This window comes from Vigna unguiculata, chromosome 4 (assembly GCF_037176805.1).
Source record: "Vigna unguiculata cultivar grain cowpea cultivar isolate G323 ecotype 2 chromosome 4, ASM3717680v1, whole genome shotgun sequence".
Lineage (NCBI taxonomy): Eukaryota > Viridiplantae > Streptophyta > Magnoliopsida > Fabales > Fabaceae > Vigna > Vigna unguiculata.
The window spans coordinates 40,515,229-40,528,576 of NC_140795.1; the positions used below are offsets into that span (position 1 = coordinate 40,515,229).

Below are 13,348 nucleotides of genomic sequence, written 5' to 3' on the forward strand. Positions count from 1 at the left end.
TATGCCAAAATTTCACTAATTCATTTTCTTCTCATCTTTGCATCATTACTTTGTTAAGACATAATAGTGTCACTCAAACCCCAAAACTACCTCACCATTGTCATTACCATTGTGACTGCCACACACACTCACTTTTCTCTTCTTGCATATTATTACCACTACGAACCCATTTTCCTTTTCTCTCTTTGCATGTTATTGTTATAGAAGAAGACTATGTCCTCTCTTGAATCATTCAAAGCATCTCCATCTTCTATCCATTTGTATAATCTTATTAAATTTTAAAATTATATTAATTTTTGTATATAAAAAGAGATGATTAGTAGTTGTTAGTTAGTTATATGTAATAAATATAATGGTTAAGTATTCTCTTATATTAGAAATATAATTGTTTTTTGTTTGAAATATGTAGGTTTAAAAATTGTTATTTAGTTATTACTGATGGATATATCAGTACAATATCATCATAATTATTGGTTGTCTCACTCTATCAATAAATCTATTGATAATTTGGACGATAAATTTCCCGCAATGAAGTTTTTTAGGAGGAGGAGGACCTTGAGATGACAGTGGTGGCATGATGACCTGACAATGATGAAGAGGACATGAGAGGAAGATGAAGAAATAAAGGAAAAAAAAAGAGAAATAGAAGGGGAAAGAAGGTAACTCAATTGTGTATTTTACTGACAAATATTTTCGAGAGTCAGAATCCGTTAATCATCATTAACAAATATTTACAATAGACAATTACTGACAAATTTGTGATTGTTAGTCATTATTGACAAATTTCTATATATTTTGGTAAAATTTATCAATAAATTTGTGCTCGTCGATAAACATTATTTACTTACGAATTTTTGTTATTAATAACTCATCGTATTTGTGGATAATATATAATTTTCTTATAATATCATATATAATTAAGATTCAAGAAAAAAAATAGTACAATAAATTTTAAAAATCATAATTATTATAAAACTTAAATATATTTTTACTCTAATATTTTATTTTAATTCCTAATAACTGTTTTAACCTTCCCGTTAATTTTATCTTATTTTTATCCTAAAACCGTTCAAATAACATAAATCTTAAATATTAAAATGAAATGACTTAAACTAAACTTTTTCAAAAAATTTCCTAGATAAACATAAATATTGTTTGAGAGACAAAAACATATATTAAGTCTGATTATAATTTTTTTTCTCGAAAATAACTTTTTTTCATCCAGAATCAGAATGAGGAGTTAAATAATGCAAGAGAAATTGGCTTTAGAGTGTGGGAAACTCAATATATGAAGCAAGAAGAAGCTTGAAGCAAGTTTCTCAGTTTTACTAATCTTCTTAAAGCAAACAAAGCATTTTAGCATATTGTATTCCCTATTCTGACTGGAACCATCCCAACCACCGCAACCACCGCGCCCAACCACCGGCCAACAACCCTACCGCCGTGGTGTGATGGAGGAGGAGCCCCCGATCTACCGTCTCCCCCACGACACGCTCCACCAGATCTTCTCCTCCCTCCCCCTCCGCCAAATCATCCTCTGCCGCTCCCTCTCAAAGTTCTTCCTCCACCTCCTCTCCGCCCCCTCCTTCCTCCACCTCCTCTCCATCTCCCACCCTCCCCTCCACCTCCACCTCCTCGCCCTCCGCCACCGCCACACCCCTCACACCTCTCACACTTCTCACACCTCTCTTTCCCTCTTCGATCCCGACCATAACACATGGCTCCATTTTCCCCTCGATTTTCTCCCCTTCCATTCACCTCTCCCCGTTGCTTCCTCCCACGGTCTCCTCTACCTCTGGGCTCAGCCCAAGCCCAAGCCCAACGCCAACCCTTCCCAGCCCGACACCACCGCAACCAAATCCCTCATCGCATGTAACCCTCTCACGCGCACCTTCCGCGTCCTCCCCCACCTCGGCTCCGCCTGGTCCCGCCATGGCGCCGTCCTCGTCGACGCCGACCACCGCGTCATGGTCCTAACCGAACTCGCCGCCCTCTACTGCCACCGCACGCCGAAGTGGCTCAAATTCTCCTCAAACCTCCCTTCCAAACCCCGCTCCCCTTTACTCATCAACCACTCCGCTTTCGCTCTCTGTGACGTCGGTTCCCCCTGGCGCAGCCAGTGGAAACTTTTCTCCTGCAACGTCGCCGCAACTCCTTCGCCTTCGTGGTCGCGCCTCGAGCGCCATGAATGGGGGGACGTCTTCGACGTCCTCAAGCGCCCCCGCCTCGTTCGCGGCCACGGCAACCGGATCCTTATGGTCGGCGGCCTCAAGTCCTCGTTCGCCCTCAACGCGCCCTGCTCCACCATCCTTGTCCTCCGACTCGACCTCGACAAGCTCGAGTGGGACGAGGCAGCGCGCATGCCGCTGGAGATGTTCCGCGCCTTCCGTGAATCGACAAAGTTCAAAGTCTTCGGAGGCGGTGACAGGGTTTGCTTCTCCGCCAAAAGGATCGGGAAGCTCGCGCTCTGGGACCGGTGTGCCGCCGAAGGGGAGCAGTGGCGGTGGATCGATAACCTTCCCGGGAATGGCGACGGACTCTACCGCGGGTTTGTGTTTGAAGGGAGGCTCAATGCTGTGCCCTGAGAATTTAGGGTTTGTGGTTGGAAACTGGTAATTAATTGGTAATGCTGTGTTAATTGATATTGTTTGTGTTTATTTTTATTATCAACGAGTAGCAAGATTATGAAACGTGCTGTATTGTACCATTAGTTTCTCAATGCAAATTTTAACTGATTTGTGGGATCTTGTGTTTCCAGAGTCTTGCTATTTGTGTAAATTCTCCGTTTGTATTTGTACTCTTATCTTTTGTTGTATCGGTCGTAGACATGTGTAATGTTTGGTAATGATCTTGTGATGAGTTGAAAGTTGAAACACAGAATGACCCCTAGTCAATCTAGTGAACTACTTGTAAGCACAAATGTATAATAAGTGAATGCTTCAATTGAATGAAGGGTGGTAGACAAACAAATGCTTTTGGCCATGTTTAGATAAAGTTTTTCAGGAAAGTATTTGTAGAAGAAAAAAATAAGAAAGAAAGGTGAAATAAGCTTCTTCAATAAGTTAAAATTAACTTTTGCACAAGTTAAGTATGTCTAAGTTAAAATTAGCTTTTTGGAGAAGCTAAAATCGCTTAGGTTTTCACAAAAGCTGCTTTTAAGTTACGCATAAGCAATTTTTACCTTGTGAGAGATGTTTATTTCACCTTTTTTTTTCTTTCATAAATATTTATGAAGAAAATTGTCCATTCAAGACTTTAATTGAGAGAAACAAATGTATAGGTTAGGCCCTTTGTATTGGCCATTGCATTTTCCTTTGAGTTTCTGCTGGAAAGTGGTGGGATTGAACTGTGGTACTGATCTAGGTGGGTTGTGTGGAAAAGAAAACTTTAATGTTTTTGTGAGATGAAGGGTTTGCATGGCCACTAGAACTGATTAGCACAATTTCCTATAGATTTAGGGAGTCAGCATTTTTTTCCTAATCGAGTGAATTTAGCTTGATGTGAATGAGTAGAGTTGAGCACGTTTCCATTAAGTTAATACAGATTTGATTTGTTTGTCATATTGTATTGGAGATTCAGAATAGCATAACCTTTTGTGTAGGTATTCTATTGGTTGATTTTTAGTCAAAATGCACAAATCATCAAATTAGAAGATCGGGGTTTCTGTCACCCTTCCGATCCATGATTTGCACTACTCATTCTGAAGTTATTTGCTATCTTTACGGTGGAGCTAGTTTAGATTTCTTCTTTCTAGTTGAAAGCATGATTCTCCTTTAGCCAATTTATGCTCACTTTTATTTTTCTCATTTACAAATACAAATACAATTAGCAAAGGAAAATGATTGACTGAAACAGCTCTATTATAGGACTAGATGCGTGCCATGAACATTTTTTTCTTTCTAGCATTGGACGCCAACGAGTTTTCAGCTCTCATGACTTGAAATTTTACATGTAAGATACTGAGCCTATTCTTCCATCTCTTGAATTTCAGCTCATAAGATTTTAAGTCGTATCATAAGATATTGAAGAGTCTATATATAGAAGTTTGTTATGGATTTATAGAAAAAATGATAGGAATCAATTTGGTCCTGTGATTTAGATGTTTTCATGTGTAATGCATATGAAATTATTAATATGACATTTTAGCTTTTGTATTCATGTATGGAAGAAAATATTAGAGATGTTTAGAATTTAATAAAGTTTCCTTTTAAGTTAGAGATGTTTACTGGAAGAAAATATTAGAGAATCTGGAGAATAGTGGAAGAAAATACTAGAGATATTTATAACTTATCCTAATTTTCTTAAGCCTGGTGCCTTTCCTTTTAAGTTTACATCTTCAAACTTCAAATCTCAAGTTGAATACGGAGACTAAACATTTCTTGCTCTAGAAGAAGTGTGATTTGGATTTTTGCCTTTGACAATCTGGATATAAGCTGCTGTAATACGCGGAGAACTTTCAACTTGAGTTGGTCTTTCACACGTCGTCATATATGATATTCCTTGAATTGTATGTTGAGCTTGTAAACTGTTTCTGTTTGGCGAGGATTTTTTTTCTTCATTGTACGGACCATCCTCACGTCTGCTTTCATATATCTATAACATTACAATTTGTGACGCAGAAACCTCTGCAAAAGCATCTCTTTCTGAGAAGTCATCTGAATAAATGCAAAATGTTAAATTAAATCTACACCGAAAGAATTGACCTCAAATTTATATCTAAATAATTGTTTAAATGTGAACATGTAACACTCCTATGTTTGTTATCTGGGCTTTTGACTTAAGTTACATCCAGAAAATGTTTAAGAACCGATATGTCATCCTTCTCCATAAAAATATTATAAAGGTCTAATTTACAACCATGCTTCTCATAGGATTTGGGAAGCTAGAGATTGCCATTGAAGCCGCCGATGTAGTGCGGAGAGTAGGTAGGAACATCACGCCGGCCTCTCACCGAAAAGAAAGAGCTAGCCTAAGCAGCATCTAATTAGAGAGGAGTGAAGTCACCATTTTCTTTGTTCTGTTTTGTGCGGAAGTGTGATTTCCCTCTGTCACTAATAAAGTGTGATCTGACTGAGGTATATCTATTTGGTATTTAAATGTTTGGTAGGATTTTTTGTTTTAATCCACTATCATCATTTTGGAATCACCAAAAAGTATTTCTGGAGGAAACAGGAAAAACCAGCTGTTTCTACATGTAGAATAATATTTTCATTCCGTTCTTTTTTTATTCTGTTTTACTTTTAAATCCATGGAAATTAGTATGAGTAAAGCCTATGAAAAAATAAATCATGTACTTCTCTGCTTACAATCCCCGAAGGATGTATAATTCTTAATAACTTCATAATATGGAATAGAGGTGATTATGAAGTATAGTATTTGATGGTTGCTAAGTTATGTTGGGTCCTCCACATCCAAACTTAAAGGATAGATTGAGTTAAGATTTCCATGAATTTTGAGAAGTTCTGTGCTAGGTCTTCCACCCCCACCCCAAAATAAAAGCTAGCTGTTGGGAACCTAAACTTGATTGATAAGCAAAACTAGTTCAGCTATGGTTCCCAGTAGAATGGTATTAGGAACACAATGGTATTTCCTATCGAAGGAAAAGGGTGAGAAGCTAATCAAATTAGAATCATGATGTTACCTGTGACTGAGAAGTAAAGAACCTGTGAAAGGACACGTTCTTTTGAAAAAATATTGGGAAGGAAACTAATGTTTGTAGAATTTGAGCTGTTAGGATAATAGTATGGCCGAATTGTTATGTAGTAGCTTATCTAGATGTTTGAAAAGAAAAGGGCAAGGAATTTGTGTGTATAATTTGAGTGAACCACTGATTACAGATCATGAGAAATGGTCCTAGGCATCTTTTCACTCAAAATCTCCCTAGCTTCCTTTTGAAATTATATTCTATATTCATATCTTGAGAAGGAGCTTATCTGCACAATAATAATTTGTTTTGTTTTGTAACCTGGTGGTAGGTTTGAATCCTAGAAACAGTTTAAAATTGCCAATGGAGACGGCATTGGTTACGTCTACCCTTCCTACTTTTAGGGTAAGTTTAGATGATGTATGAAAATGGTTCTCAGTAAAGATTTTTAGAAAAGAATAAAAATGAATGGACTTCTTTACAAGTTAAAATTAACTTCTGTATAAACTAATTTATAAAAAAATTAGGAGACTTTCTAAAATTTTTAGTTTTTCATGTGATTAATCTTAGAAAAAGTAATCTTAGAAAAAGTACATTTATTTTTTTTTCATGTTCTTTTTTTTTTTCTTGATATTTTTATGAAAAAGTTTGTATTGAGTATCTCTATCTTCGCTGCACTTCAATAATTGAAAAAGCTACATATTAAATTTCCTTTATTTTTTTTTATTTCCAATTTTGAAACAATCACCTTTTATTTAGATAAATTCACAATTTATATTTGAGAGTTTGAGACATTTGAATATGTTAAATTTGAATTCATCTTATTTTAAATTGGTTTATTTTTCAAATTTTTTGTTAAAATAAAACAATTCAAATTTATTGAATTTTAATGTTCTTGTATTTCAATTATTATTAAATATGAAAATTTGTTTAACTACCAAACAATTGTTAATAGTTAAAAACATTAATATGAATAGTTTCTTTCACTTGATTTTTCTGATATTATTTTTGTTTAAAATTCGTTTTAAATATTTTTCAACTAATATTCACAAAACTTTTTAACTTTTTCTTGATATATGTTGATTGTGATTTTTTTTTTTCGATGTCAGTCATAAATATTTATGTTGACATAGATTAAGATCCTTTTTACAATGTTATTGGTTTATTTTCTGACTTTTTTATTATCATTTGCTAAAAAATTGCATACATCAACAAATCAATAATCATGACAAATATTCATAAAAAGGAAAAAAATCTTAGTTTATATCTATAGAAAAATAGTCTTTCCGATATCAACAATTAATCAAGCGAAATTATCCTAACAAAAAATTTAAACAAATTTAAGTAACTAATAAAAATCATTAGAAAAAAATTAATCGGCATGAATCAAAGAATAATTATCCTAACAATTACTTTATATTATTAAAGTTGATCCTCAAACAAAAATAGAGTTAAGGAGAGAATGTAAAGTAAAGACACGTAAGTTTAATTTGAGAATATGGAAATGTTTTTATATTTGGAATGAAATTTAAAATTATCTAATTTTGAATGACTAAAATAAGCCTTATAAAATTTTAGAATTTTATTTAAAATTAATCAAAATATATTTTTTATCATAAAAACTTTTAATTTTTTTAATAAAAATAAATTACCTTCTTCCATTACCCTACTAAAAAAGAAAACAGTACTAATGTATTCAATATTGTGACTGTAGTCAAAATTCCCCTGCCTTTGTTTAACGGAATAAAAAAAATTGTGATGATGAACCTTTGGGTCTGTATCTGGCTGGCGATTGGTCTGTGGAGATAGGAAGGTTAGCATGTACATTTGGGATTTTAGAAAGAGAATCTTTGGTGACAAAAGGAGAAAAAAAAAAAAAAATAGCATCTTTGAACAACGATGTTACTTATCTTCTTCTTCTTTTTCTTATCATGATTCTTATGAGCATCTATAATGCGTGTCCAGCTTCAGTGGAATATTTTGGATTGTTTTAGGTTTAGTGTGTATGAGAACAGGATATGATTTCCCTATTTCACGCCCCTTTCACTAGTGGATTTGCAAACCTTCCACAAACTATCACTCATTTCTTGCTATCATTACATTACATGTGTAGGATAAGTTTCACGTCGGAACTAAACTCCTTAGGAATTTTATGTTACTGTAAACATCAATCAATTGTTGGAAACAGTAGTTTGACATGTTTTTGTTTTCTGTTAATCTCTTCAGGGGTGACATTTTCTTTTTTCATTTCAATGGGTTGGTCTACTCAATTAGACCGAAGTAGCAAATTTTTGTCGACTTTTTCTTCCTGTACCACGTGTTATGAGCAAAAGGCTTAAAATACATTCCATTGCTGTATTACATTGTCGCAGATATTACGATAATACGATCATTATCTTGGTTGGATATATTTGATTGACTATATATAAAATAAATTTATAAATTTATAGTATATAAATAGATGTAAATTTTATCTTAATGGTTAATTTTATAAGATTAAATTAGATTTAAAGTCTATTTTTTATGATGATATCAAAATTATTCAAAATACACCTTAACAAGATTTGTTATTCGTTGAATTTATTATATCCTGTGTCATTGAGTTACTATTTATTAATGTATAGCTTCATACTCAAATATATATGTTTTGACATGAAGTTGAAAATCTTATTTCAATTAGATAAACGAATTTATGATATATAAGTGAATACATCTTTGAGAGATGGTGAGAATAGAGAGAAAAAATAAAATGTTGAATTTGTGAGTTTGGTAAAAATTATATATTTTTGTAGTTTTCTTATTCCAAAAACCCTAATCTAGATAAATCTGTAATATTTTCTAATTTCTCAGTCCTTAATGTTTATGGATTGCTTAATCCTTAATGTTTCCTCATTGCTCAATTCAAAAAGAGAAGATGGATGATTATGTAGTGTTGTAGAAAATATCTCATATATTCTAGAAAATTTATTTCAGAAAGGTTGATCTAAAATTCTTGTTCCAAAAAAAATTGTTTTGGAAAATTTCAGACAGGGGTGATCTGAAAGTCAACATTGAAATGTATAATGAAGGTATAGGGGTGCAGGAAGCAAACTCTTTTCTTATTTCTCTTCTTTTGAGCAAGAGACCCATGAATTTTGATATTGGATCAGTTTACGGAAACCTTATTTCGTCTCACAGTGGCTTAGTTGAAATTCGTTATGAAAAATTGGCAATCAACAATTAGCTGTAATTGTAAAGTTGGCTTATTTTTATGAACTAAATCTGACTTCAGCTTCACTGAGAATTAATATTGTTTTTTTTTTCATGCGTATGGTCTATCAATGTTCTATTGCCTTAATTTAGACTAATTAAAAGTTGTTTCTGTCAAAGATAAAATTGGAGAAATACCCAAACAACACTTAAAAATCAATAGTGTATGTAGCGAGATTAAGTTATGCTAATAACAGTGATATTAGCATTATCTATAATCTTATTACATAATTAGAATACTAAACGACTATAACGAAGGCGTAGTCTATAATATATTTCATAACAAATAATATAAATATAATACTTTTCAAATAAAAGTATTATCTTTGAAATCAGTAAATTATATTTTTAATACATGATTATTCAAAATTTAAAAGACGACGTATGATATTAGACTAGAGTAGGAAAACTTAGAATATAGTTTAAATTCCTTCTCAAAATATACTTATAATTTTAAAAAAAAATAAACTATCCAAAATTAATTTTGACTTTGAGTCAAATTAGTGGGACTTATGAACACCGCAAACTAATAACTTAATCTCACATTTCTTTCTTTATATACACATATCATTAATAAATTACTCATTCTAATCAATATGCACTGGAATATTACTAGCCTAATAGCTGCATGACGTAAAGTATTGGCATAACGCTTTTTGTTTGGACGCATAAATAAATTGTATTAATTCAAAATAAGAGTAGAAAAAAGCCTAATTGAGTATTGTCGATAATATTTTTTAATCACAATGAAAAAGTTTGTTTAATTTTTTTAAGATTTTTCTCAGATACATGCACGCTAACAAATATAAATAAGTTTTTTTCAAAATCTATTCATGTTTAACGTGCCCTTATTGAAAATAAAATAGAAAAGAAAGTTGAAAAGAAAAAAGACAATATTAAAATCAAATATGAAGCTTTAAAAGTTAATAAGCTAATAAGTTAATTAACATGAAGTTTAAGAAAATACATAAAAGTTTTTGGATAGAAATGTACGTATGTGGGAAAGAAAGTGATTGAAGAAATGAGTATAAGATGACGGATTACAAAAAACCGTGTGTATTGTGGGTTTGCAAGAAAAAAATTGTAACCATGACAAATGATGGAACAGTGGTTTATATATAGCCTTAGTAGTTGAAATAGAGATGATCAAAACTATATTTTACTACCAAACATTGCAAGTCTAGAGTTAGAAAGTTTAGAAATTAAACAAAAAAACAGAATAGTATTTTTGTTTATTATTATAGCCTTTTTTTTATCTGTAAAAAAGAATAAAATAAATAAAGCAGGGCACTTGGAGTGTCTATATGTATAGTTGTAACACAATATTAAATACTGAGATTAAGTATGTTTTTAGTCCTTGAATTTTGATCAAAAATTGGAATTTGTCCCTGTCTGAAACTTTAATATATTTTGGTCCCTAAACTTTAAAAATGAATGAATATATTTATTTTAACTCAATTACGTGAACTTTTTTTGAGGTGTCGAACATATTTCTCAGTAGATATTGAACCAAGAATGTGTCAAACAGCGTAAAAAACTCCAATACTAATATAAAAAGTGTTTGATACGTCAAAAAAAGTTAACATAATTGGGTTAAAAGAATTATATTCATTCATTTCTAAAATGTAGGGACCAAAATGTATCAAAGTTTCAAACAGAAACGAATTCCAATTTTGGATCAAAATTCAGTGACTAAAAATATACATAACCCCAAATACTAATAAAAAGTACCCATAATTTCAAACCTTTAAATATAGTACAATATAGTATAGATTATTATAAACTTTCAAATGAATAACAAAGTTAAATGCCAACCAATCTCTATTCAGAAAACATTTCAAGTAACGTACGTTCAACCACTTTACATTATTACTTTGCCTCACGATATTAATCCCTTACATGTAAAATAGAATAGCACTTTTCCAAATGCTTACCTATCCGCCTATATTCTTTCAAGATTGTACTCATACACACTTGTCCTTCTTTTGCATGCTTAGTATCAAGGGTGGGCAAAAAAATTGGTTTCCTCAATCTGATCCAATTTTAAACTGAACCGATCCATTGTAAAACTATTTTGCTTTTTACTTTTTATCCATTTTTTATATATTTTTTAGATCAGATTTTTATTTTATTTTTATAGATTTTAACATATGGGAAATCTAAATTTTAAGGTTGGATCATATTTTTATCTAAACTTATCTGAATCGTTTCCCCTGATTTCAATTCTCTCTGAACCCTAAATTTCTTCTCTCTTCTTTTGGTGCAGTTGATTGATTCAAGGTATATGAATCTCTTCTCTCTTTTCCAATTCAACGATGTTTCTTGTTTCTCCTTTGTTATTTTATCTAGTTTTAAGTTTGATTCATTATTTTTGTTTTGGAGAACGAATTGTTGCGTTCTGCTGCGTTCGACACTAGTTTTGCTGCATTCGACACTGCTGCGTTCGACACTACTACATTCTGCTGCGTACGACACTGCTGCGTTTGACACTGTTGCGTTTTGATCGATTCAAGGTCTATTTTCCTTTTTCTTCTCTCCTTTATTGGTGTATCTGTTGAATCTGTTGAACATTGACGACAACATTTTTTTTAATTCACTAAAAGATTACAAGTCTATAAATTGGGTAAAGGTTAAATATCGGAATTCCTGAAATAATTGAGGTCTAATCTCATGCTTGAGGTATAAACCTGACACCTCACTTCTCAAAACATTTTCAGAACATTGTGTCCCTCTATATTCTCTTGGTGATTGGAAGCTACTTTCAATGATTGGAAGCTACTTCAACTTTGTCAATCTGCTATATATTGGTAAACATTTTCTTTAAGGCCTTTCAGTGCAATTTGGTTTCCTTGTTTGAGATTAGTTAAATTTTGGTCCTCTTGTTTCAATTGCTTTAGTTTTGCTCACATAATTTGAAACAAATGCACTTATTCATCAGACTGCCTTAAATTGAAGGCAATTGGACTAATGTGGATTTGTTCTATATAAGCAAGGATACAATCGTGTCATTAAAAGAAAAAAAAGAGGGCTCTTCCATCTCCTTATCAGCAAAGTGTAATGGCCATGCAACCTTGACTAAACCACAAACTGATAAAGGAACATGATTGAATTATTTTAAATACTTGGGAAATATTTCGAGTTACTTGGGGGCCTAGCCAAGCTTATGTTGAACTAGGGACTGAATGTGCAATTAACTTCCCATGCATTTTAAATGGAAATTCCACAATTGTGTGCTTGGATTTAGTAAAGTTGATTTTAGTTAAAATTGACTTTCAAGTGAAGTGGTTTTATTCTGGATGCTTTTATGTTGAAGGCAATGTGAGAATAATTAGGTGGTGAGCCCTGATGCAATGGTGAAGTTGTGTCTTGGTGACCAGTTGGTCATGAGTTTAATTCTGGAAACAGTCTCTTTGCCTATCCAAGGTAAGGTTGCGTGCAATGACCACTAGGATATGTTAGGCTTTTAAGTGTCAATGATTTGGAGAGAAGCATGATTGACTTTCTGCAAGCTGTCTCTTGAATAGTTTATATGATACAACATGTAGTTATATTAAGTTAGTGATAATTTTTGTGATCTCTACAAATTACTCTCTTTAGTCTGTGTTTTAAGAATCCACATCTTTGACTCTTTCTGCCAACATACTTGCATAATGATTTGGTAACTGCTGTTGCATCACTCTGAAAAAAGGGTTCTATTGGTTTATTATATCAGAGAAAAAGTAATAGCAGTAAATGAATTCAATGTAAAGACATTTTATTAATCTAAAGATCAGAGAAGTTTGACCCTTCAAGATTCGAGGTAATAAAATATTTGTTAATAATAATATTAGATTTTAAGAATAACATTAGTGTCTTTTTTTAAGGAGATGCATACATGTAAGAAGGCATATACGTGTGCAGAAAATGTATAAATGAATTAAATAATAGGTTATATTTTATCTTTTAAGTGAGAAACATAAGGTTATGAATGGTTAGAATATTATCTTGGTGTGAAGTCCATTTCATTACCTATTTGAATCATCTCCTCAAGTCCAATGCTAAAAGCACTGCTACATATAAGATGGCTGAAAAAATGAGAAAAAAATATGAGAAATATTGGGGTGAACCTAACAAGTTCAATATATTGTTGTTAATTGTTGTTGTCTTAGATCCTAGATACAAGATGAGTTATATGAATTGGGCAATTGATCAACTTTTTGATCCTGAAAAGACAAATGATGGATGGGTGTTAAAGTCACGGCTCGATACTTCCTTAAAGTTGTTGTTTGATGAATATAAAAGTCGAAACGGGAGAGCTGAAAATGACACACAACAAACACATGTTGATGTACCCAATTATAAGCATGATCCATATGGTCAGAATAAGTTTTTGCAAACAACAGGATTAACCTCTTTAAATAAATCTGAACTTCAAAAGTATTTAGAGGAAGAGCTTGGTGAAACAACTTTGAACAT

At 32.4% G+C, this 13,348-nt stretch overlaps 1 protein-coding gene across 4 annotated transcripts; it reads left to right on the plus strand.

Moving 5' to 3' along the window:
• The first annotated feature begins 1,292 nt into the window (after positions 1-1,292).
• On the plus strand, positions 1,293-5,227 carry LOC114180397 (F-box family protein). Of its 4 annotated transcripts, none has more exons than XR_003603687.2 (3): positions 1,293-2,623; positions 3,867-3,951; positions 4,872-5,227. XR_003603687.2 is itself a non-coding variant. In XM_028066709.2 (2 exons), exon 1 carries the CDS (start codon positions 1,452-1,454, stop codon positions 2,583-2,585), a length of 1,134 nt encoding a protein of 377 aa, XP_027922510.1. In that variant the 5' UTR covers positions 1,293-1,451; the 3' UTR covers positions 2,586-2,612; positions 4,872-5,227. The 4 variants fall into 4 exon arrangements, 2 of the variants coding, with proteins under 2 accessions (XP_027922510.1, XP_027922509.1); XR_003603688.2 differs by having other exon boundaries at positions 1,293-2,612; XM_028066709.2 differs by lacking the exon at positions 3,867-3,951 and having other exon boundaries at positions 1,293-2,612.
• Positions 5,228-13,348: the final 8,121 nt, after the last annotated feature.